A 27,475-nucleotide genomic window follows, 5' to 3' on the forward strand; every position below is an offset into this window, starting at 1 on the left:
AGTGATTGAATCCTGTGAGCATGTGAACATCTGTATCTGGGAAGGAAGCAGCCTGCTTCTATGGATCACTCAAGAATATTTCCTGGGTGTAAGCCCTAAACCTGACCCCTCTTTGCAGTGGTCCATAGTCTTTCTCCTTTCACAGCTGTAGAATATATTTTGAACTACATACACTATACATTCAAGATCTTGTGATGTAGTTCATGCAATATTTTGATAAGTACTGTGACTGCTAACCTTTGGGATAGGTAAGAACACTCATAACGGGGAGCCAGGAAACTTTTCAAGCTGATCATTTCTCTTGTCCCAATCCAATACATCACATTATACTGAGCTTCTACAACCTTTCTGCAGGTAAGTCATTGTACTGTGGAGTTCTGCAGGGCTGAGCAGTCGTTAGTCCTCCTTGTATAACTGAACCAAACTGCTCAGACAGCCAATACACATCAGAGGAATTATTGATTGTCTCTGGAATTAGGCAATGTTGTTAATTGTCTTCATTTTCCAAGACACTGTCATTCGTCTCCTAAACCGTTAGCGACATAGCTATTTGTGTGCCAGCAAGAGCTGCCTGGAAAAAAGCTACTAAAATTGGACAGCAAATGAATCAAAAAGGGACAGATACCTCTCAAAGATAATTGCATTCAGGTCTCCTGGGGAGCCTTTACAAATCCTTTTTCAGCTTCCACAGCTCTTTTTCTTCCTTGTGGCCTTGGTTTGAGGACCCTTTAAGCAGCACTAAGGCCTTCCTAAACTATGCCAGCAACCAGCTGAAAGACGTCTTTCTTCTTCATGATTTACCTCTCCCCAGTGCTCTCTAGCCATCCCAAATGCAATGAGGAAAATTCCCAAACATGAACTTTCTGCACTATTTTTGAATTTCAGAAGGTCAGAATGATTTGAGWGGCTCTGGCTTTCCTATCTACAAAACCATGAAAGAGCACTAGCACATTGGTGGGACATGGAGAAGGAAACTGCACAGCCTGTTCTTTTCTTCAGTTGTTGTTTCATTTCATCATTTCCTGACATGGACATGTGGTCTGAAGTTGGACACATCTTAAGGGGATGTAATGGGAGTCAGTAATTGTGGGTTATTAGTTACATAGGAATCCTAGACAAGAAAGTTACCTGATATTTTTAATACACCAAATTCATGACACTCAGCATACATATTATGTCCTATTTACATGTCATTTATCCATACTTACTTGAATTCTGTGGTATCAGCAAGCACATGCAAAAGAATTACCATATTTATGATTCAATACCTCTTTCATCAGAAAAAAATGGTAATTTGTATATACCGAATGTATCGATTCTTTTAAATAAGGTGATTGCAGCATATCTGTGATCATACAAAAATACAGTGCTACAGTATAGTACACATTTTGGAAAGAAAATTGATTTCTGGGGGTGAACAGTCCTCTGGCATTTGTGGGACACCATCCAGTGTTTTCAGGTTTGGCAAACTGGAGAATACACTTAAAGAGAGACAAAAGAAAAATAAAAAATCAGAGGTGTGTATTCCTGGAAAGTGTTGAGCTCAAAATAGACATTGATAAAAACCAAGCAGTGGGTTCAAACATACCCAAAATATATTTTTGTTATTGGAAATCTTAATTTGGAATTTGATGCAGAATTTACCTAAGAGCTTTATCAAAGAATCTATCAAAGAGCTAATGAAAGATTTTCACTTTTCACTCAGTTGTACAAGTTTTATATCCTCAGACTCAGTTAAACACTACAGATATCCACATTTTTAATAGAGGAGAACCAAACCAGAAGTCTAACACAAAAGAGAGGACACTGGGTTAGCCCAGACTGAACTTCCTAGACTGGTGAAAAGCAAAGATTCAAATTGTAAGAAGCTTAGCTCAACTTTTATCCTTCTGTGATAGAGAAATTGGGCTCTCTGCATAATTTTTTGCACTCTTGCTACTCTCATAAAAGAGAAGCCCTCCCTGTTCTGTGGACGTGATGCCAAATGCTCCAAAATGAATTACTCTACCTCCTAAAATATGGTTCCTTTTAAGTAGCATATCAGTATATGTGACCTTGGCCATTAACACTTCTGTTTTCTTCTCCAGAAGAGGAGTTTGATGGAGTCTTAGCCCCGATAAGCATTGCACAGGGTCTTAGCTCACTTCTTATCGCATGTGCCCCTGCACTCTGGTGCCCAGTCCCTGCATGTAATCAGGGCTACACCTCTGCTTGAAAATCATTTTGTCTGTCTTCCAACACAGTGAAAATAATACCAGAGTTATCTATATTTAATTGCCTTTAGAACTGGTAGGCTTGGGGGCATAAACATAATTAACAAATGTTAAAAGGTGCTTATCACCATTTCTTCTCCTGGACCTTTTGATATATGAATAAAATATGAAATCCGTTATTTCAAATTCACTTTTAAAACATTCACTTTGATATCTATCTATCTATCTATCTATCCATGTTTAAACTGCACAAGCATCACCATCACACTGTCAAAGAGAAGCCTACTAGACTGAAGAAAAAAGCCTACTGGAAACTCAGAAAGGTTTTCATTAAAAAGATTCTTTCTCTTTTTTTTTTTCCTCCCAGGAAGAGAGGACTTCTTAAACACATGCTGCAGGAATGGGCTTATCTGAGAAATATCAGCAATGCCTGCTTTAGATGGGAGACTAGACTGTTTTTAGTGGGGAAAAACATCCAACAATGTAGAGTTCTGAAGAGTTCAGAAGTAATATGCTTAGTACCCCTTTCTGACCTGTATGCAATGTTTCCTGGCTATTTGGAGTCAACAGAGCTGGGGAAGAATGGAATAGGGATGTGAGTGTCCAAACATGCATGGAACTTGGAATAAATTATCCTCCCCTGAGTTCTCTACTCTGTCATGAATAGACCATACCTGAGGCAGCTCAGTTAAATCTATGCTACGCTGTACTGTCTGCAACCTATGCATACCCTGAGTGGGGAGCTCAAGGCAGTGTAACTCCCACAGGGCTGCCAGAGAGGGAAGAAGAGAGTATCAGAAAAGCAAATTAAGGTAATAGATTTCTCTTGCTTCTCTCCTATCTTTCAGCACTTCCTTCTGATTCTGTCTCTGACACATAATGTAATTTAGAGTCTTTTCAGAATCCATGAGTGATGTAATGAGTTACCTTTAGTAAAAGGTAACTTCTATTAATAAAAGGGAATCTAATTTATCTGCCCTACTCAATGTCTCTAAACTTGGTTCATGGACTTAGTTGAGTTCATGAACTGACATTCATGTCATTACAGAGACTCCCAGGCAGTTTCTGAATATTCTGTGACTATTCTCAGATATCAGCTTGCCAGCCCATTTTTCTGGAGCATTTATGATGGTTGGTACTAAGAGAAAACAAAAAGGCTGCCTGGGAGAGCTTGTTGTATTTGAGATCCTATTCCTTCTGTGCTCCCCCACAAACATTTCTTTATGTATACTTTGTTGACCACAAGATGGTAAAACTTACAGTTGCCTGTAGTTTTCTTGAAACTCACAGGGATTCCTCTTGAGTATAAGGGATTCAAGTGGAGTATGTCTCAAGGCTGATATTCCACTTAGCGTCATAATGTTATTTTCGGCCAGTGATAAGTGTTGGATCTGAGGTATCTTTGGCAACTGTTTGAAGGATGTAAAGTGATTTTTACTGACATTTAGTTCTTTGCATCTGTAAAGTACAAAGCAAATGACATCACTGATCACAGCTACAATAGTATATCCCTGTAAACCAACATAAGGATGGCTCTTCACCTACTAAGGTCATGGCACCTTAGGGTTTTCAATGAGACATACAAGAATTTGATTCCCGGGGACCTGTTTTCACACTAGTTTCACACTTGTGTTATTTTTGCCTAACCAAGGACTGCAAGATCAGACTCCTACAATTTAGACTCTCAGCTTTCCTTATATTGTACAACGGATATTTCATCACTCCCATTCTCAATATTACAACTTTCCATATATCCAGTCATAAGACAACACAGTAGCAATAGGCACACTGTAATAATACAGTTGTGATGATCACACCTGGCCTCTCCGCTTGCATCATATTCCACCATCTGTGCGTACACATTCCTTCAGCTGTGTTCAACAACTTTCCCTTTTAGCAAAAATATCACTGAGCTCGATGAGATGCATGAAACACTGAGAATAAAGGCGACATGATCTGTCTATCTTACTGAATATTTTTCAACTTAGGGATGACATGAACTCAGAATAGCAGTATAATGACAGTCTCTGTATAATACCAAAACAATATCATATTTTGGCAGTTCCCAGGGGTCTGCTCCAGATGCTACTTAAGTAAGTAACAGCTTTGATTTCTATGATAGTGGATAAGAATAGAAATAGGACTTTTTTTTGTCTACCTTGGCAGCCTTATGGCACTGAGGTCTGTCAAAGAATTGTCCACCAACCAAAGTTTTTCCACCCGAATTAATCTTCGGAGAATGTTATTGAAGTTTTCTACCTGGTAAAGATCTCCCAGGTCCTGAAATGAGAGGTTCAGTTCCTGGGGAGGGAAAAATAAAAGAAACCAATTAATTTTTTTCTTGCATTCTAGTGACTATATTATTAAATCTTTTCTATGTCACAACTAGTTAAAAGATGAATCTATTTTATTATGCAGCTCTTATATCCACTTAAAAACAGTCATGTCAAATTCACCTTACAAATGTAGCAATGCACTGCCTATTTCTACAAAAATAAGGTTAATCTGAAGCATTACAGCAGAAAAAGCTGGTCTTTTTCTATTCAAACAGCAATTATTTGTGTGAAGCTGTATCTGGGAGTGTTATTCTATTTTTCTCTATAGACATCTTAGCACTGGTCTCCTTTTTTTCCTCTGCTTTTCAACAGAGTCTTTCCTGTCACCTTTTGTTTTCTTTCCTTCACCATTACTTTTACATTTTTGTCACACAGTCTTTTATGCCTGAACCCATCCCTTAAGCATGTGAATCTTACTTCCAGGCCTGCCTTACTCTTTGACTGGGGACTCCTGTGTGTGTGCTCTGGCTGGAGAATGAAGTACTAAGTGGTTGTGGCTTATTGATTTGGCCTCTGAACTCTGCAACAGAAGTGCCCTTGGTTAGGCACTGCATGCAGCAGCCAGACACTGGTTTTCCCCCAGTCTGTATTGTGTATTTATGCAAAGGGAGAGACAGATCCGTCTAACATTGAAATCCAGTACTCCAAAGTTACTACCTTGCTTCTTCCTTGATCTTAGGGAGGTCATAAGTTATTGCTTACCAGAACCAGCAGTAATGTCATTCCTCCAGCCAAAACTAACAGAACTGCTCAAGCTGGTATGAGGAGAGAGTGGAAGAGCTAAAATGAAACCAAGCCATTCCCTAACCATCCACTTATCACCAATTTCTTTGAGGAAGGCACTAAGCAGGCAAGTAACTTCACTAGTTCTTATATGCCCAAGCACAAATGAAACTGTATCACAAGACAAAAGTTTATTCTTTGTACAGGGCTTGTAAAAACATTCTGTTTTATAATGTCATGGTGCCAACTTCAGCTTGAAAACTGCTGTCAGGAGCCACCCCTGCAGTATATATTTGGCTTATTTACAAAGCAAAGAGTTAATGAGAAGAGTTAACAAAAGTTTTACAGCACAGTTTTCCCAGTTCTCTTGCAGTTTCTTTTGCCATTTCTCTGTTTCAGTTACTTCTTTTCTTTTTTTCAAAGTATGTTCTTCTCCTCTGAAAAATAGCTCTTCTTCTGAAGGCCCTGCTCAGAAAAAAGATTTACAATAATGGATGTGATATGGAACTGGCATTTAGTTACTTGCTGAAAGATTATATATATGGCTGGGAAGATATCTGAAATGAAGAAATATATATATATTTTAGTTGCATAGATTTCCATGCTTCTATAAGGTAAATTAATGTGAAGATTTTCTACCTTTTCTGGGCCCATAATTCAGCAAACAATCTAAGGTTATAATGATTTGGCACATGGTTAGTAAGTGACATTTCCTCTAGGACTCAGAATAAAAGCTTTTTTTAAGTGGTAGGGCCTAAGATTCTCAGCTTTAAAATATTGTTTCTGTATATTTTTTCATATGCTATAAGTAAGATTATACAACAGATATGTACTTATCCTTTCATTGTCCTGAGAAAGGGATGTGTTTGTAATTCCTGAGCCATTGACAAAAGCTGCAACTGGGCTTAATAGGAATGACTTTTTGAGTACGGCTATTTAAAACAACACTTACTGAGGACTTAAGGTCAATGGATCTGTTGAAATGCTTAGAGCTATGCACATATTTAAATTCCTAGCTGAAGCAAGGACAATGCGGGACTTTTTCTTCATTTAGTCCCAAACATGCAAATACCTTATTTTAAACTGTCTTTCATTCCACATTCTTGAGTAGTCCTATAGGCTATTCTTGGGCCAATCCAGGCTTAAAATAAAATGTGTGTATATTGTTTGCAGGACTGGATTTCACTCTCAGTTTCTTAGTTGGCATATGTGTATAGTATTCTGAACATTATTTAAATGTTAATGAACTTTTGAGAGAGATAATAAACACCACATTAATGGTAAAAATTTAAAAATGACAGTTTTGGCTTAAGGGTATTTTCTTAGCAATTAAACAAAGTAAATATCTGCAATATGGGATGAAACCCTGTCCCTTTTCAAAACAACGGCAAACTGATTTCATCTCTAACATTTAACAACATACTGTTAGATAAATAGAGTAAGGCTTAACATGAACATGTCTTTTTCATCTTTACCTTCTCTTACTCGGGGACAACGGAGCTGATTTCCTCGAACATCATGTTCCTCTAAGTCACGCCAGCTGAGATACTTGAAAGAATCAGAAGGAAGCTTAAAGAAGCAAAAGAAAGAAAAAAAAAATTGGTTAAGGTTTTCCAGTTTCTGGCAATACATTTTTTCATATTTCTGGCCTTACCCCAGTAGAAATAATAATCATACATGTTTGCACAATGTTTTCTGCCTTAATACCATCTGGTGAACAGCAAAATGATGTATAGAAGTGAGGATATAATGGCACACATTTGTGTATGCATATGCATGTAAACACAAATTTATGGACAAACTTGCATACAAAATATCCTGAATGAAATTCAGGCATGAAATCTAAACACAGAAAATCTGCCACTTTAGTCAAGAACGTGCGGTTTCTGCCCATTTTGCCTTCCCACTAAAACCTGTTCTGTAATTTCCAGGGCATCAGTCTTACAGAAGGGAGGAAGAAGCAAACACTCTAGTTCTGCCTGCAGTTTGTGGAAAAGGTGTGGCTTGTTTCATGCCCAACAGACCTGGCCCCATGGTTGCTTACAGCGGAGGAACCTCTCAGTGTGTTGCAGGTTACCATCTGCTCACATTTGCAGCATTCCTTTCGGTGCAGAGCACAGTGGTTGAGCTGCAGGCAGAGGAGAGATGGAGCACCCACCCCTGGCTCACCGCCTCCAGTCACACAAACACAGAGCTGGGAAGCGTTGCCAGGCTTTGCAGGTTAGGGGTAGTTTACATTCTGGTTTCACAATAGCTTGTGTGTACTGACTCAAGCGCAGGAGAGCTTTGTGTTCGTAAAGGCACAGAATAACCTTATTGTTACCTGTCATAGCAGTACTGGTAATGGCATTTTATAACAAACGTACACAGCAACTTCAGGACTTATATACTTGCCAGTTGCATCCAGCTAAGGGCACAGTGCTCAAAGGCTTCCTGGGCCATTGAATCAAGCTCCTTGCCACTGCCGACACCATGTCATATGATCGTGTTCATAATCTGATCAAGTTTTGGAAGATAAAGGGACGCAAAACATAACCAGTTTCAAATCTGAGGAAGTGATTTCAGCCTTAGTTACTCTTAGCGTCTCTGTTCTGTAAACTCACAATCAGACTGGTAAACCAAACACTTACTGGGGAAGATAGCCCTGAATCACAGTTCTGCCTGATGAGTCCTCTGGTCTGTGATAAAACTGGTGGAACAGTGTGTGTATCACCTAGGATGGAGCAGTAGGACGAACAGGACTTACAGAATCTTTGGTTGCTTGCAGTCAGACCTGAGGAACTAGAGAGGAGATGTTAAACCAGTAACAGATTCTCATTCTATTTAAAGAAATGCAAACTATTTTATAATAATAGGAAATAGGGAGTAGCAAGGGGTAGGACATACTACTGGAAAATAGTCACAGGATTCCAAGGTCAAACCATAGATAAAGCAATTCCCTTCAGTCCCTTTGTGGGACCATTCATTGAAATACCATTTACTTATGCCTATGAGGCTTTGACAGATATGTCCAAACATGGGAAAGGGGAACTCACTGCCAGTTTGTTAGAAAAACTCAACCTTGGAGATGATGAAGAATTGAACTTGTTCAATAGCATGATATGCCCCCTTCTATCCTGTATTGCCCTACTTTTATGGATCCAGTTTGTATGAAAAGACACTTCAACTGTTGCCTTATAGATATTTATTTCAATCCCTTTAGTAAGTTTTAGTGGAACACGAAGCCTCCAAAGAAGAGCTATGCTTTATTGGCTAGAACCTTCAAGCCACATGCTGTGTGCTTTGCCAGTTCATTGCCTTAGAGCACTTGCAAAAGTATGTCTTATATACCCCAAATGGTGCAATTTCTCCAATTGTGCTTCAGAGACACTGAATAACTCGCAGACTGGCAGCTGCAGTTTAGAAATTTACCATGGAATACTTTAGAAAAATAATTTTAACTGAGTAAGTGTATGCATCCAGTGCGATAATTTGCCTTTACTGTACAAGCTCAGTGAGAGCTTGTCAGAAAGTATGATTAAAACAATTATATTCAGGAGTAGAAATGGAGAATAAAAATGTGGTTTTAAAACTGTGTAGTGAGGATGGTAATGAAAGTTTTATGTTGAGTATAAAAGACAAGCTAAATAGAACAAAGTATAGAACTCAAGATTATGGAGTTATGGAAAATAATACTGAATGGACTTATTCTGTTGACCTTCTATGATTTTGTTTTGCCTTTTTAAAGTATTATCAAAAACACATACTACATCTTGCCTGGCTTTTACCTGGAAGTGCACATTGACTGCACAGACCAGTACTGACATATGGAACTACTCCTCCCTTCTTGCTTTATGCTTTTTTTAATGGGATCAAAACAGCCACAATAAACTGTAGGTGACTTAAAGGAAGCTGAGCATGCTCAGCATCATCAGGTATATGAATATATAACTATTTAGTTAGACATCTTTAGAGGTCATTTTGAGGCAAACAGACCATTTTCATGTGTGCATGCTGTTAGATTCAGTGGGCATTCACRCAGCAGCCCTGTGGAAAGAGGGTTTACCTTTGGTGAATGTGTGCTGAGAACCCTTGCTTACCCGTCTTCGTGTTTGTTTTCCTTCTGCTTTGTTGTATGTTAAATGAGGTCATATCAGAGGATCATATCGGAAATATATAAGAATACTTTTATATTTCAGAAGAAGATCTATTATCCATCTATGTTTTGGAAGCAACTTATTAGGATGTATTCAAACTCCTGTTTGTAACTGCAAGACTTTTCAAAACCTAACTTCCTATCAGCTAGGTGCTGCCTCCTCTCCTGAGACATGGATACACTCTCCTAGTTCCTTGGAATGCGGGCTAAAATATTTTAGCTGAACCATTTAACATGATTTCTTCTCTGGTCTTTCAGCAGAAGGCCACTCACAAAATTCGGCGTCAGTGATAGAAACTAGAATATGAAATTCCAGAACAATATGTGAAAGATAGAACTTGTGAAGTCAGGTGGGTTGTGAGATTTCTATCGGAAGGAGAGACAGAAGGAAGGATGTTTCATCTCAGAACTGAGTTTAATAAGCACCAGCTGGACCCTAATGTTATGTCAGGAAAATTTTTTCTCAAGGAGTAAGCGCAACACTGCTTTTCTCTCTCTTGCTTTGTTTTCCTCACTATTTTGCTGTACAATTGATGTAAAAGAAATTGCAATGAATGAGGCAGGATGCAATTTCAAACAATTACAGATCACACAATACATGAAAGTAACAAAATCTTCCGCCTTGATTGTGAGGCCCTTCGGCTGGATATGAATCTCCAATGACACGTCTGGGAGCAGCACACTAGATTATGTCAGCCATTAGGGAAAAAAATTAGATTCATGATGTCTGTCCAGGCTGAGTCATTTCCTCTCACTTTGCCTGCAGTGAGAAATTGGTGGTTATCATAAATCATAGATCTAAATTCCTATGAGAGAGGAATTAATTTCAGTAATGGAAACCCACTGTGGCAATAGCCTTCCTCCATTCTCTCTCTTCTCGGGGGGGATCTATGATGTCTTTTAAGCAGTATTTTAAGAATCATGTAAAAAAAAGGTTGGAGAAGAAACTTAAAATGGTAAGGGGGGAAAAATCTTGCATAAGACCAGCTTTTAACTTCTGAAGCTGGCCCTCAGTCTAGTTGGTAGTATCATGAATACAGCTTTGCCACTGATATCAAATCCACATACAAAAATTCAGAATAATCAAATCAACAATAAACATCTAAAGGATTTGTTGCCAAGTTGCATATCCAGGCTTAGCAAGTTGTCTTGGTTCCCTCTATAGTGAGTATATCCAGATACCCACTTACCCCACCCAGCCTCGATACCTATTATTTTCAGCTGGGGTGACCCACAGTCTGCATACATCCCTCTCCACCGTCTGCAGAAGGAGCCCTCAGGCTCCCCTGGGAATAGACACAACTTTTAGGCATCTGAAGTTTGGTGAGGAGGATCCCACCTTCAGTGCCTAAAGTGTGCTCTGAAACAGCAGGATTTCCAATCACTTCAAAAAGCTTAAAGGAATCATTCATTGTTGAAATATATAAAACAGCCATTTCATCTAAGCAAGCAAACAAACAAACAAACAAACTACGTTGAACAAAGCAGATCTTTGCTAGCACCTTGAAATCTGGAGTGATGCATATGACTTGAGTGGAGATAGTACACAATTGGGGTAAGAGAGAGTAATCATGACTAACCCAATATATTTTCTATTTTTTCCTCAGTGGAAGTTAGAGTGGAGAATTAAGTGGCTGAAATATTTTGTAAACTGGAAGGTAGGAGAACACAAGAGCTACTGCATTTTTCAAAACATGATTTATGAGATATGAAGCCATGTCTTAAAATCATGCACTCCTATAAACTTCACTAATAAAAATTACACATATCATGATGTCAGTGTCAGCTGTGTATCAGTGAAATGGGTCTGCTTCTCTTCCCACTGATATCTTAGCAAAATTTTCAYAGGCAACAAAATGCTGTAAATTTTCTAACTGCAATGCAAGTACATTTGAGTCCTGCTGACTTGAAGGGCAGAATATATTAAAAGCCAGTGAAACACTTTGAAGAGCTATTGTTGTGCTGCTTCTGAAGCTGTATCAGTGAAAGATATTCTGTGTGAAAAACATTTCTCCTGTGCATTTGTTTAGATATTTGCCCTTTAAGAAAAGAGTGTCAGTTAAAAGACTCCCTTCTCCTGATATAACTGGCAGCTTCAATATAGAAACATTTTAGAGTCTACCGCAGATGCTGAGCTTTGCCTTATGGAAAACAGCAAATGGAAAGCTCAGCAGAAGAGAAGTTGAGACAAAGACGACTTAAACTCTTGCAACTGGAATTTGAAAGGTTTTTGCCCCAGTTTTGAGCAGTTTGGGGGTCTGGTCTAACTTCCAATAGCTACTTTCATGACTCAGCAGCCCAAGCAGGCTTAACTTCCACTGAACCGTAGCTACTTCCCTTCTAAATCTGCAATGCCCTTGACAGGCTGGCATCACAAGACTTCCGAATGAAGAATACTTGTACTACCTCTTATGCATAACCAGAGAGACGCACCCAATACAGCTTCAAACCCCTCTGAAACAGAGGACACAGAGGATGGAAAGGCCCTTAGGCAGTTGACCTCAGTGGGAATATGGTCAGACTGATATTTAACAGCAAAGTGCTCCAAGCTCTTTGAGTCCTAAAAGTACGGAAGTGAAAAATATGGATCATTCTAAAAGTACCAAATCTGCAGAATTTTATGACCACCTTTAAGAAAAAAACAGGCAAACTAAGGAAGGGATGGTAAAAACTCCAAAGAGGAGAGTTCTTACATCCAGGTAGGAGCTGCTGATTTTGCACAGGCTCCAAGAGAGCTGGTTATGAATCTGTCCAAACCACTTCCACAAATAGTTGTTTGCTTACAAGATACAAAGACCCAGCTATTTATGTTGTCTCAGTCAATTGCACGTGCCAAAGCTGATAAACAGAAATGAACCACAGGGTTAAGATACAAATCCAATTTGTATACATAGTGTAAAAGACAGGAAATTCAGAATTTGGGCTGAGCTTTCTTCATAATGCACATAATTCACTGCTACGTAGCAGGTGTTTTTAGAACAGGAAAGGACTTAGACATAGTGTTTTCCTGCTCTATTACCTTTTAATTATTTTAATATGAGTTTTATGAGACATTATGCAATATTTTGAAGCAGTCCTTTTGAGCATAATTTAATGACAAACACACCTGTAAGTTATGGATACAGTGCATCCTTGCTGTTAGCTGTATCATCAATTATCTTGCTTATGTGTCATAAAGCTGCCCCCAAAACAGATGTAATTAACATAATCAGGTCTTATCAACATAATCACACATTCCTAGTATATTTATCACTATTTATCACTAATATTCTGTGCAGCTCTTCACGGATATAACTTGCAACCACACAAATTCCACATCTCAATCAATGTGCCTTTTGCACCTGTTTATAATAAATTATGTATTTTTGTGGAGACATCTTTTGTCTTCCAATTTTCAGCCACTGACACGAAGGAAAAAAACCACATTTTTTCTGTTTTCACTGCACAACGTCCTCCATCAGCAACACAGTTTGGTGCATTTTAAAAAGATATTCAATCCTGTAACGCTATCTTTGTTGTCRAAGTGTGTCAAGCCAGCTGTGCAATGACTACAGTTACTTATCTTCTTTCACCCTCCTACCTTTCAGACATGTCTTGCTGTTGCATAAAATCCTCACATCTTGCATAAGGCCACTTGTCTACAGTCGAAGCTTATCTTCCCATCTTCTACAGAAAACCCTGTACAGAGTGGTAGTTCTACATCCTTTGAAGAGAGGTAACCTGCCAGGATCCTGGCTGGAGCTGTATGGATTCACTGTCTCCCAGGAAACACTGTCCCCTCGCAACGCAGTCACGTTAGGAGCTATTGTTACCAATCTCTTAAGCACATCAAACAAATTCCTGTGCTGATCTAGCTGGTATCAATGAACCGTCTTTCCAGGAGGTGGCTAAAGATAGACWGGTGATACCTGTAGCAAGATATGTGATCATTCAGGCAAATCTCTGGTGTGCTCCTTTCATTGACTTCACTTTCCTGAATTGCACTCACATTTTACCCATTTGAATTTTAGCTTGTCTTTAGCTTAAAAGATCTCCTGCTTCATTAATGACTGTTGAATGGCTTATGAATTAATCCAAGAAGACTGGATGAAAACAAAATAGACTGTCTCACATTTTATGTAATACTCATCAGAGTTCTTTATGAGCATCGCTTCTTTCTATTGAATATCCTTGCCCCATTTGAAAATGTTCAGCCATTTTGCACACAATCTTCCAGGCTATCTTCTTTGAGTTCGCATGTGAGTATAAAAACAAGGGACACTTTTCTTCATGGGAATTGACAGACCAGTTCTGTGTCTATTTTTGTATATTATTTTTCTTAAAACTTTAAAGTTACGGGGACTACTCAAGTGTGATTATAAGGTTCTGTGGATAAGCCTAGTGAAGCTATTCACTTTAAAATGCATTTGATATAACGTTCACTTGGTTCCTTCAGACACAGTGGAGATGCTGGCAGTGTGCCACTGATGGAATTGGAACAGCTCAGTGTTGTTATGGGCACTGACTAGTCCCTGCTGAAGTTTACAGATGCCTTTCAATCTTTAACAGCAGTTATGGGAGCCTAAGTTTCAGTGGTGTGTAGTGTAAGGTTGTGACAGGGCAGGTAATCATACGCTATTGATCCCTAAGTGCATCTCCCTCCCACATTACGGGCATAGCTCCTTCTTCACTTGGACTCCTAGGTTTCATACTGAAAGAAGAGGGATAAATAAATAAAGATCAATGTGGAGAAAAGTACACAGTAAACTCCTCTGCCCAGGGATATTCAACTGGAAATATTGTACAGCCACAAACTTCTACAGTTTGGCCTTCCTGCCTTTCAGTTTCTTCATAGAAGAAATATTCCCCATCCTCCCTTTTTTTCAGAATTCCCTTTTCTCTTCTTCTTGGTCATTGAAAAGGCTGAGCTTGTCTCAAAATAGCTCTCTGCATATAAAGGCATAAAAAGGCTTGTGCTTTGATGAAGAATAACTGAAGTCTCTAAAACATCCTCTTAGAAATTTTCCTGCAAACTTTACTCTGCTARTGAAGCACAGGACCCCAAAGCGTATCAGAAAATTTCAGCCCCTTTACAAAAGTATACGTGGCTCCAAATGCTGAATACTGAAATTTGAAAGGACAATTGTCAGATCACTATCTGAAATTAACTCCACAGAGGTCTCACTAAAACCTCAGGTCATACAAACTGAGCTTACTATAGGGTGGGCAGAGCACGGGCTATGAAGGGTTTCATCAGGACACTTAGTACTTCTTTTCTCTACCTGCCCAGAAAAACAAACAAACCATATTTCACTTCTAAATTAAATAAGTAATTTGGGACCTTTTTACTTAATGTTTTTCTTCTAAATATAAAATGAAGGGTATTAGTCCACATTGCAGCTTAATGGGCTTCAGATCTTTTTATGGCAAACACATTACTCATAAAACATRAGAAAAATTATCTATGTGCCATTTCAACGAAATGACATATTTAAGATGGTGTCTGCATTTCCATTATAAACACTATTTTTCAGATCTTTACAACCTGCCCACAAAACTGTGCTCCTGCCTAGAAATTCAGCAGCATACCACATCCGTACAAGAAAGAAATAACGTTTCCCATTTCACCCAATTTTGATCAGCAATTTTGTTTTGGAACATCTGAGCGCGGCAAATACAGAGTAAGTATCAGTCTCAGACACGTGTCTCCCCATCACCATTCCACTTCTCAGAGGCTTCTCTGCACGTCCTACAGATACAGCTGGTGCACTGCTGAAATATGTATGAACTGTGCAGGATACGTCTCATCCTGAGATCTGATTAATGATAGAAACAATTCAAATTATTATGACTGGTGTAGGCCACATGAGACCCTATTGTTCTGGACACCATAGAAAGCCAGTAAAATAGAGTTTGCTCCAGAGAGTTTATAGTCTAATTGAACAAAGCAGACAGACAAAAAGTAAGAGAAAGGAAATAATATTATCCCTCCCCCTTTTATAGAGAAATAACTGAAATGCTCAGACCATGAAATCCTGGCACTGTCGTAGTCAACAGCAAAAATTCTGTTAATGTGAATAGGATCAGCATTCATACAGGATTCACAGAGACTGACTTCGTTAACAATCTGGCTTTAAAATCTATGTATTTAAAATAAATTGCTGATTTTTTCTGATCTGATATGTTAATAATCTTCAACAAGTATTCAAATTACACTTCTACATTTTTCTGATGTAGGGATACAGCAGCCTTTTAAAAATAAATTTGTTGATGTTATTTCATGTTTTTAATGTGAATTTCTTATCTATCTTAGTGTTAGCTTGATTACTACTGGTGATATCAAGCTGTTTGACTGATGTCACCAGTAAAATCAGATCTAAAAACTTAATGACATTGTATCTACAGTAGAAAAATAATTTCTATATTGGTCTTACATGGTTTGACTATATCCAGGAATTCATGGCATTTATGTTGGATTAATCAGTTAGAGAGAGAATTTCTTTGCATGTTAATCAGTATAATCTGCATGGATACTCATAGGAAGCACTGGAAAAGAACACTATTAAATGCATATATACTCATCTGTGTACATGCTCCAGCACACAAGCAGGCACACTTGCATAAACAAACTGGTTATTTTGCCTGGTTACCCAGGCAACAATTTTTTTTTTCTCCAGCACATTCAGGATTCCAGTGAGCTATTTGATTCCCAGTGGTAGGACTTGGAGAGTATGCACAGGGAAAAGCCAAATACAGCAGAATAAAGTCTTGGATAGTAGAAAGGCAGAGTAAGCGAAACAGTTCATCAGGGTTACCAGACAAAAAGGAATCAACAACTAACCACATAAATAATGGAAGTGAAAACTATATAGGTTTGGCTTTCTAAGGTGTTAAAAACCCACAAATTCCAGCAAGGTTGGAGGGACTGTAACCAAGCAGCAGTACTGAAACTTGGTCCTCTTTTCTGGAAAAAGAATGGACCTGCAACTCACAATGACTGAAGATTGAGTCTTTCCACTGATTTTATGGTCTTTGGATCAAGCCACAAAGAGATGTTTATGGAATGAAGAATGGCATTTTTATTTGGTTTAGGAGAGACTTCTTTCACTATCAAATTTGACTTTACTAATAAAATGTGGGTCAGCAATTTCTGGATGAAGTAGACAGTTTCTGAAATTAAAGAAAGGTCACGTGGAAGTAACGTTTAAAGATTTTTTTCTCTAAAGTTTCTTTTCTTGACAAACAATGTATGTCTCCTAAAAAATATAATGGATACAACTTGCCTTCTCTTGCATTTGGCAATTTATCTGTGGGTGTAAGAAAGAGAAAAAAAAATTGTACCCTGAGTGAAGTCTATGGCATGCAGCACTCACATTGACTGAAGTGCAATAATGATTTCCCCCATTATACATCTCACAGAGATGAGGTGCATTTCTCCCTTTCACTTTAAAACATAGCTTTTTATATTTGAACAAAATTACTGGAGCTCTAATCCACAGATGCACATAAGCTTATGTTTAATGTTTTAGCCCTTAAGAGTAATGCCGTTGACTTTGGAGTGGAAACAAACCGTATGTGCATACAGAAAAAACAAAAGGTATCTGCCAGGTATCTGCCAGATTTTTCACATGAGATTGAACCAAGTATCCTTTCATGGAGGGCATGGTCTAGAGCTCATTGAAATTGATAGGCAAACTGCCATCCATTTTAATGAGCTTTCTGCCAGTCTTGACTTGTCCAAATGCCATTTCTATCTAATTCTCACAAATTGAAACATCTTATCCAAAGCTGCCAAAACAAATAAGATCATACATTTGATGAAGCCATCCAGAGATGAAAACCCTAATGTGAGCATGGCAAACTTTTTTTGCCTCCATCCACATCTTTATTATGAGTCTCACATTTCATCTTATCATATATTAATTGTTAATAATTCCAGATGGAACACAACATTCATTAAGTGGTTCCTAATTTATTGAACATGAGTTTCATCAGGTAATTTTAATCATATGAAAATCATCCCAAATTTCATTTGATAAACAATTTCCTATTGCAGTCTTCTAAGCTTCCTTTTACACTATGTAATTTGAAGTAATATCTCTAGTTATTTTCCTGTCTAACTTTCATTATGGCAGATGCCAGCAAATTTCCATAAATTGTTGCATTTATTTATGCAACTGTTGCTACTTGCTAAGAGTCATGTTTCCTTTTTTTTGTGGAGAATTGATTACTTGAGTTATATTGAAAAAATTGTTTCACTTCATCCATCAAAATCCTGCCTTCCTGAAATTCAGATCTTGCAAATATGGGAATACTTTAAGTCGCTAGAACGCTCTTTTAATAAACTGGCTTTACAAAGTCATCATATGTTAGATATTTAGGCTAAATAGACATAATCTCTTTAAATATGGAGTGGGAAAAATACTCATGTGATTCATTCAGTCTGGCATTATCCATACCAGCAGTGCTCAAAGCATTTATACTGGGCAGCCTTTCCTCTTGTCTGAAACACTTTGCCCCTTTCCCTTCCTTTCTCCCCAGTACCTTCCTGCCTCACAGGTACACCTATTTCATATAGATACTGGAATACATTTAGTTGTGTGCATGCACACACAATACACATAATTCCACCTGCACAGTCAACTCCAGTTTTATATGTATATTTACAGATATTTATATTTCTATAAATATATAGATGTGTGCATGCATGTGTTTACATACACACACATGCATATATATAATATGCAAAGGCAGGGAGGGGAACAGAATGTATGTCTTCCTACGTATATGAAAATTCCATAGAAGACCACCAATTTTTAATAGAAATGTGCTTTAAAACATACCTACTGTCTTTCAGAGAGCTATCCCTCCTTCCTTTTGTTTCTGTGATACAGTTTGCTTTACTGTGCTACATTTTGCATTGATGTTATTCTGTTGATGGGCTGAGATGGTAAAAACAACCTCTGCGTTAGCTAGAATGAACTGAAAGAAGAGGAAAGCATGCAAAAGCAACACAGTTGAATGACAAACTTACAATTCTGTTGTTTAAAATTCAGGGACACCTGCCTCCCTTGCAACCAAGACAGAACTGAGAACTGTGGACAGGTACTTCCAGGCAGAACTGGTTCCTGACACCTCTGACTTTTTCATCCCTATCCTTTTCCCATTTTTATTGCCAAAGAAAGTGTAGTTCAAAGGAATATCTTGTTATTCACTGTTTGCAAGGATAATAAATGTGCTCCTATGTGAAAATGCTTCTTTTCTGGGAAGGAGGAAGACACACTATAGCCATCCATGTTTCCTACACTTAGAGCTAGAAACTGGCATGTCCTGCCAAAAGAAATTAAATGTAATGAAAATGTGCATCTGGTCAAAGTCAGAGAATGCATTTGCCATATCACATGGTTAGGAAGGTTTTAAGCATTCTTTGGACTGATTCTCCATTGCTTTCTCCCTCAGCTAAGTATTTGTACCTGCTGCTCAGTAGATGTAATGACCAAATGGAGAATTCTGAGTGACAAGCATTTTGCATTCACAAGGCACAGATATAAACAGCTATTTTAAATCAGGTCTACTGACTTCCAAAGAGGAGGCATTCTTAATTCATGTATGTTCAAAAGACAAGAAGACCTTAAAGTATCTTCATCTGGATGGTGCACCTTCCCCTTACTCCACACAACCCTGTCTTTCCACCCAAGTTCTGATACTCTAGGACACCAAATCTGCTGGCAGGACTAACCCAGAGCATGTGTTTGTAATCACTGATAAGGGAGTACACCATCAATAYGAATTAGTCTTTCAGGCCAACTGATTAATTTTGATCAGGGTCCAGTAAAGGCAATCCACTGGCTTGAAACTGAATAACTTTGTTCAGTGCCTCTCTCTCTTTTAGCTATATTCATCCAAAATCCCCTCCAAAGGCAAAGCTATCTTCTTGCTTAGGTTCATTTTTTCCCTCATTTAATTTTGCTTTAAAGGAGATGAGGTGATAGAAGAAGCATCCTGAGGCTGTTTCAAGAAAAGAAAAGGAAAAAAAAAAGAGTAAAAAGTAACATTTGAATCCACCCAAATCTTTTGACTTCAGAGAAGCTATGTCATCTGCTGGCCTAAAGGAGGGTTATGAAGGTGCTGGTAAGCTACTTTACGTCAGTGTATGCTCCAGTCACAGGCCTGCCTGGCCACTGAACCGGTCTCAAACATAAACTAAAGCCAAAGTGGCTGCTCCACTTTGTTGTGCTTTGCCTGCTCCATGCTGTATTCTAGCAGTTGGGAAATGCAAAATTTCTTTTCTCTCTGACTTGCACTGGGGAAAGGAGGAGGCTCCATCTTCAGCAGTAAACATTACGTGGTGGTGTTGCCTCTTCAAACAAACAATATTGTGTTAAAAAATTATTGACCAGGTGTAAATCTGTTGATCAAGGTAGTTTAATTTTTCTACTGATACTTGTACTTTTATGTCTCATTTCAGACCTCTGAATTTTTGCAGTTGAATTGTGAAAGATCAGCAGCTGAGCTTCAGTAGTATGGCTCATTCCGCATTTTGCCTTTGCTGTTTTGTAGAGTTGCTGAATACAAAACAAAGCAGTAAGAGTGTGTGTGCTCTATAGCTAGTAAGGCATGAAGTACTTCTCTCTACAGCTGGGGAATATATCCAGAATATTCATAACACTGCTTCAGGAGATGTCATTCAGTGTATGACATCTAGTGTGCTATTGTGTGACACCAGATGATTAAGGCTCACAGCAAAACATGGGCTAGTTTAAGTAAATAATATTACATATTTCTTTATGAAAATCACATGTTACATATTTGAGAGGCCAATAGCTGTCACTCCCAAATGCTGCATATATCTGTTGGCTTGTTTTTAAATGCTTTGACTGTTCCCTGGATTCTCCTACCACATAAATTCATTAACATTTTGGCCTAACAAGATGATTCACTAATTTGGAGACTAGCTTGGGACACAGTGAATAGCTCCCCCTCAGTCTCTATGTCATTTTATGGCTTGGAATTTATAGCCACTTACTGCTCCCATTTTCAGATTTTATCTGACAAACAGGGATAATAGCATTTTCCGTCACAATAGCCTTGCCCCATGCGAAGCAAAATTTTAATCTGCAAGCTTGCAATCTGCGAGCTCTAGGTGAGCTCTGAGATAGGAGACAGGAGCAAAGAATGTGATACTCCTCTACCAACAGTGTTAGGAAAAACCCAGTCTTAATGCTGTGATTGAGCAGGAGTAGTGTTACAGCAGTGTAATTCATCAGCAGCATTATTGCCATACTTACAGTGGCATTACACACACAAAATCCTCCCGGGTTTATTAGGATATTCTGTCTTCCATAGTGCTGAATGTGAACAAACCTATAAAATGAATAATATCAGAATTTTGCTTAAAAAAAAAAAAAAGCTGTGTACAGAAAATCTAAAGAATAAGCAGGGCTTTATGGCACTCAAAAAGATATAAGGTAAAACAAGTTTCTAGGAGTTTTCCACTTGAAAACCTTTGTTTATAGGGTTGTCAGGATGTATTTTCAATGAAAACAGCAAAGGCTTTGATCTGCCTTTTTCTTGAATGCTATTCAGACTATCAGGCTTACAGTGAAGGAAGATGGAAAATGGGTTGCCAGATGGTTAATGGCCCTTCTGAAAAATAGCCTTCTGTGTTGCTTTTCAGAAGACACTTGCCATGGAACTATCATAATATAATCTCTATAAACTGGTTATTCACAGAAGGGAGCATATTTTAAGCAGGTGTTATCAAGGCTAAGAGAGCCCAAATTAACTTGTCCTAAAGTTACTTTTCAGTACACTGCCAGTAAATCTRCTAACAAGCCACTGTGATCTAGAAAAGGCATGCAAAGTAATACACAGGCAGCATATCAGGGAATGAATTTTGCCAGCTCCTCAAATGAGGGTCATGACTCCTCTTTAGAGCCCTCAGTGTTGACAAGTAGCTGGTGAGCTCTGCCACAGCCCATCGTGTTATACAGTGATATCCCTTTATTCCCCTAGGATTCTCTGCCTTCATCTATCTACTGCTTCTCATCTTACATTCAACTTGTGCATTCTCTGTGCAGTGGCTGTAGGAAGAGGAATATGCTTCCAGCAATCTCAGGAGACCTGAATACCTGCATATTTCCCGTTTAACTTTAGGGACCCAAAGACACAGAGCTAGTCAAGTTAGGCTCCCTAAACAGTTAATGAGAAAGGGAGAGAGTGAAACAAGGTATACTCTATACTACTAAAGGTATCCTGCACCAAGGAATAGTCCTCCAGTCTCCAAACGAAGAGGCAGAGTGGCTTTGATATTTTGTACTATATTATCTTATGCTTTCATGCAAATATAATTTTACTTAGGTTAGGATTTGCTTACTTATTATAACATAATTGTATAATATCAACAGGATTTATGATTCTCACAGTATGCGATGCTTTTTGGTATGGGTATTTTGGATGCTACATGATTGTTTGATTTAAACATTTAAGTCCTTGGAACTAGACTAATTTTTGCTCACTGGTAACTGCACTTTCTCCTTTAGGATGGTTTATGCCTACCTTGTAATCATCATGGTGAAGAGGAAGCACTGGTAATATCCTCAGCTTTTATAAATGCTTGATACAAGTTAATCTAATTTACTCACGGCTTCAAGCTCTTAACCCTGCGTATATCATGATTCAAAAAGTCAGTAATCAATAGATCATTTCCTCAGAACACTTTGTTCCACAGATGTTAAACACATTAAAATGGAAGGAGAACTGAAAAATAAACGAATTAAAAGGATTCAAGGTTAGCTGGTTCCACTTGCACCCTATGAAATTGTAGCAGAAAGACTAGCACTGAAATATTGTGACGATTCACAAATGATTTGTTTAAAAAAAATCTGAAAGGAACGTATGAACTGTAGCACACTGTGTCTGATTCTCCTTTTGTTTAGACCAAGGAAAAAATTCTGTGGAGGAGAAATCAGTGGAGGTAAATCAATGTAAAACAGCTGGGAGTTAATTAGAATTGGCCTCCTTGGTCTATTTGTGGGTTTCACATTTGAGGGTTTTAATAGCAGCTCAGCTGATACAGCTTATAAAGAAATATCCTTGCTTCAGAGCTGGCAGAAGAGCTTTATGTGTTCCTGCTGCTGGAAAATGACGGCGTGTCTCTACAGTCTGGCAATTCCAAGTCAGCAGCCTGACCCAAAGAGAACTTTTCCCAAAAGCACTGATGAATTTTAAGACCAGTATTTCTCCTGTAAYGAACCTGAAAAATTCAATCAGTTTCTGTGTGAAATTATTTCAGCTTTCTGCCTTCTACAGTTTTAAATATGCCATTTACAGAGTATACTGACAATTTAAAAAGGCTCAAATAAAAAGGCTTCTTCTATCAGATTCTTGGCAACTGGCGAGCTTTGCCATTGTCCAAACCATGACCCTTTAGACCATGACCCTTACAGGTGCCAGGGCATGAAGGACTTCTGATTTCTTGTATTTCTTGGCACGTTCTCACATATTTGTTTCATTCTATAAAGGCGATGCTATCATACAGTTATTGTTTGTATGCATTCTATCACTTTGAGTTGCTTGGTTTTAAAACAYGGGTCTTAACAAATACATGTAAAGATAGAGCAAAAATTTTAAACTCTGATTTAGCCTTAACTCCTTTTTAGCTTTAGAATACCTGAGAGAATGCTTGAAGCCCTTCTGTCTAGCAGTAAATGGTGTTGCACCCCATCTGAACAAATGCGCATGCAGAAAGGATCTTTCTGGAAGAAAAAACAGGATTTTTTTCCCATGACCAATTCCAATCCCATAATGGGAACGCTAAGTACTTGGTTTARATAAAATCCATTAACTATGCATCAGATTTTCCCTGTACCTCTTTTTTCTTTACTTAAAGTATGTCTACACAMATATAGACTCCTTTTATTCTGTAGGAATTCTTGCCTCGGTTTTTCCAAAAGATGCCTTTTCTACAGGGAACAGAAGACATACGTTTATGAGAGCTGGATGGTGAAACAACCTGTCAACTGTAAAGCATAGGTCATACCTGAATAGTCATTCATGTTATGATTCAGTGTGGCTGCAAAGACAGAAAGTTAGGTAACTTGGGCTTAATTCTCTGGCTGCAGGAATGAATTTAATCTTTTTCCTCAGCCAGCTCCTAGTAGAAGACCTAGAATTTTACTACCACTATCTGGCAGATTAATTTCTGGAACACAGTGTTGCAAACACATCATTAAGGAAAAAGTTTCAGACTATTTGATCACAGTAGAAGGTGGAGAGTCCTGTGGAGACTTTTGCACACCATGCTTTTAGGAACAGCTGCTAATGTTTTGAGTTCTGCTACGCTTGGTTTGGGCTTCCACTTACTTGAGAATGATTAGCCGCTTGGATTCCAGGCATAGCCATTAACAGATTTTTGAGGCTTTATTTGTAAAGTGTTTTGAAAAAGTCCAAAAAATTTCTAAAATAGTGAGTGGAGCCAAAAGTCACTTATTATTTGGAAATACATTTATCTGTTGATAAAAATAAAGTGCATTTACCTTCACTGCTTTTCTCCATTTACCTATCTGCCAGAGTGGCTGTGAATAAGCCTGATATCCTTCTATCAGTCTTGCACTCTTGACTATTGCACTATACTATTGTCTATAAACTGCATTTTAAACTACATGTTATTACAYGACTTGTGACAATCTTATCAGTCAGTTTACCTAAGGACTAGAGCAATTGATCCATGACTATGGCTCCTAATTACTGCTGTGAAAAACATCATTAATGTGGATGTTGTTATAAAAGCAGTCCTATATAAACAGAATGTTATTTGAGAAGCTCCAGTAGATGGAGGTAACAGATATACAACGCTGTTCATTAGTTTTACAGTACCAGCTATGTTTCTTTGGCTATTGTGAATGGTTTGCCATGTGTAACTTTATTTTATAGCCCTTAAGCAATACCAGCTGGAGGCCAAAGACAAGCTACTGAACCAGTTAACAGAAGCCCCCAGTAAKCAGGCAGAGTCTTTGTTTCATCTGGGCCATTGTAACTATTGCAGCTTGATCCCAAATCCTTGGGGACTGCAGACTGTTTTACAAGCTAAGTTAAACAACAATTTCTCTTTGACTGTGTCCAYAGATGCAGAGTAGCTCACGAGGGAAGTGAATTCACATGCTACAGGTATTATCTGAGTTATTAAGGTACCTTTTTCCCTATTCCCTGGCACTGTGCTTTTGTAATCACACATTCCTCATTTTTAATTCATATATTTCCATTTTCCACTGTGAGGAGAGAGGCAAAGATCACCAAGAGCTACATATACTTGAGAGAGAATCCCATTCAGGATATTCAGCCTTCCAACATTCCCAAAGGATTACTAGGAGAAAGTACTTCTCAGMTTCTTAGGATAGAGTGACATCTTGTGGTGTCTTCTTTTGTCTGTCATTGAAAAATAAAAAATAGCCACAAAAGCTTTTTTCTGTTTCTGGTATAACACTAAGATCTYATTTGTTTGAGTAATATCATGGACTTGATTCAGTCCCATGGTCCAATTTTATACTTGCGTATTTGCTGTAAAATTACAATGGGATGAACTAGGTTCAAAATATAATCCATGGTCTTTACTGTAATTTACTGCAGATTTGGAGACCAAAGCAATGAAAGCAGCTTAGCATCTAATGGACAACTGTAGCCAGGAATGCATTTCCTTTGTTATTGCCCTAAACAACAGGACGATAACACGGACATCTTGCCATTTTCAACATGCTTTCATGGAAGGTTTTCTTTAATATTAAACTTGTATTCTCATTAAGACTTTTGGTATGATAGCCACAATTAATGCTTGGAACAGCGATATGTTAACATGTTAACATATATAACATTCAAATTTTTGAGTGTAGAACAAATCTACAAAAAAAGTGTTTGCCACTCAAGGTCATGTAAACCTGGGCTTATTAGTTAAATGTGATAAAGTTTTTGCTCTTGCTGTTCACTCGCTGTAGAAGCAGAACAGACTGCTTTCTGCTAACAACAGTAGTACATTGAAATTKATTCTGTTTACTCAGAGCTCTTCTACAGCTCAGTAAGCATGCTTAATAAATGTTTTTCTGAGGAAAAAAAAGATAAAACAGTAGCATGAAGCATATAGAAGAGATTATCTCTAATTCACTGCCAATAATGGTAACTCTTAGATAACCTAATAAGCTATGAAACTTTGCRTATGAGAATATTAATTTAATGTTAAGAAGCATAGTCAGATTTACTACTACAGCTCTGTTGCCCTCTACAGGCCGCGTTTAGTCTTAGAGCAGTTAGTTACTGTTTGGGAGATTTTCCGGTAAGTCTCCTTCTGCTACTCATGAGAAGCTAGAGACCTTCGGGTCATTGCTAGGCCAACGACAGTTTGGCTCACTTAAAGCCAATAGCAGTTTTCCCCTTGATCAAAGGCAGTACCCTAGGAATTCTAACTTTATCACAGGGCTTTCCAATACAAACCCAAGGCAGTTGTCTCTGCGTTTCAAAGAAGCCACAAGTTACACCCAGCTAAATGAATCATAGTGAAATCTTAAGAAAATGAAAACAAATAGTCTATTTCCTTATATTAGAAGGTAAGTGCCAGGCTCTGTTTATATACTATTAACACCTGCGTACCTGTTCCAACACGTTCCTCTGAGCATTACCATTATTGTACCGAAAGGAGCTCATTTTTGGGAGGTACTCCTGACRCGTAACAAAGCAGGCAGACAATTCCTGAATTAACGTCTTCCCCGCTATAGTGCTCAGCCACAGCAGTAGAGAAGGGCTACGTATTTGCTTATGTGTTYGTGTTCACCGTGTCTATTGCTGCATGCTAAAAACGAATTAGATTAGTCTGTTCACTTCAGAGAGCATCTCCCATTTTTCTTTGCGTTCTCTCAGGGTTAGCAGGAAACTTGTGCATATCTCCAGCAGTTTGTGGGCCATGGCCAACTCCAAGAGAAAAAATGCGAAAAAGCCTTTTGATGAATTCAGGGAAAATGCCTAGTTTTCAGGGTTTGCAGTGGTTTTGAGGGGGGTGGGGGAGCACAACTGTAAAGGAAAGTACAGCTTGTAAGGCTGAATAAAAAGATATATTCCTCTTTTTAATCCTACTCTTTCAGTTCTTCCTCCTCACTAGTAACTTAAAGATGTTCTGCTACATCAGCTTGAGTCTGTTGCTACAATAAGCAGTCAGATTCTGAGTTAGTACAAAACTATTCTATAAGCTTTTTGCCCAAACACTTACTTTGCATGCTGAATTCTGGTCTTCATTTTATGTACGAAAACCCAGAGTAACTATAGTGATCTCAAACACATTCTGCTTCACTTGCACTGAAATAAGAGAAAAAAATCAAATGAAGGTTATGTTGTTTCTCCCTCCATTTTGTCAGACTTGTTCACGTGAGCGAGGTATAAACTGCTAATTAATATCAAACAGACTGGAGTCCAGATGAAGTGGCTAATCATTTGGGGGGGGGCAAGAACCTCCCTCCCTCCCCCCCTGATTAGTATCAAGATTTGCAACAACTTTGTTGCTGGAAATAAGTCTGCAAGCCTGTAGCCAAAAGACATCACAGGGAGCTTCTTGAGTATTACCTTATCAATGTGGCATCGTTATAAATTATCACAGCTGTTAAATTTTGAAAGCCACAAAGCTTGACTGAATGGGGATGAAGGAAAACTTAAAGCCTCCCCCAACTGATTATTCTTACTTCAAGAATGTGTGTATTCTGTAGAAAATTAACACCTGCTTTCCAGAGACGTTTTCACTCACAACAGATGCTTTCATGTATGGTAAGCTCAGTGACTGTACGAGGGACCAGCTAGCCTGAAGCAATCAAGCAGARCTCTTTGTGAGCCACTACTAAAAGGATTAGCAGGGAAAGTACTCTCTCCAACTGCAGCCCTGGAAAGCATTCCCAGCTAGGCTCTGGGAGGTGTATGGAAGAAGGACAGAAGATGACAGCACTAGCAAATTGCACCTCCTGCTAACTCCATCTGAATCAGAGGAAGCTCTCAGTATGCACTGTCACATCATGGGTCACTTACACAACACAACTATGGAAGCTTCAGTATTTTATTTT

General features: G+C 38.4%; 1 protein-coding gene across 1 annotated transcript; it reads right to left on the reverse strand.

The window, feature by feature from the left end:
- Window positions 1-1,170: 1,170 nt before the first annotated feature.
- LOC112963977 (leucine-rich repeat-containing protein 46-like) lies at window positions 1,171-26,713 on the reverse strand. Its single transcript, XM_026061523.1, has 9 exons — window positions 26,638-26,713; window positions 23,059-23,143; window positions 20,675-20,750; window positions 7,903-8,053; window positions 6,748-6,841; window positions 5,619-5,737; window positions 4,372-4,514; window positions 3,474-3,671; window positions 1,171-1,481 (listed from the first exon to the last, which is right to left on the reverse strand). Exons 3-9 carry the CDS (start codon window positions 20,680-20,682, stop codon window positions 1,370-1,372), a joined length of 825 nt encoding a protein of 274 aa, XP_025917308.1. The 5' UTR covers window positions 20,683-20,750; window positions 23,059-23,143; window positions 26,638-26,713; the 3' UTR covers window positions 1,171-1,369.
- Window positions 26,714-27,475: the final 762 nt, after the last annotated feature.

Source organism: Apteryx rowi, unplaced genomic scaffold (assembly GCF_003343035.1).
Source record: "Apteryx rowi isolate R43461 unplaced genomic scaffold, aptRow1 scaffold_10, whole genome shotgun sequence".
NCBI lineage: Eukaryota > Metazoa > Chordata > Aves > Apterygiformes > Apterygidae > Apteryx > Apteryx rowi.

Coding starts and splice junctions, on each gene's coding strand:
- LOC112963977 (XM_026061523.1), bottom strand. Junction 4,515..5,618: donor AGAACTGGGAAAACTGTGCT/GTAAAACTTTTG, acceptor TTCCCTCCCCAG/GAACTGAACCTCTCATTTCA. Junction 3,672..4,371: donor AGTGCCATAAGGCTGCCAAG/GTAGACAAAAAA, acceptor TGTACTTTACAG/ATGCAAAGAACTAAATGTCA.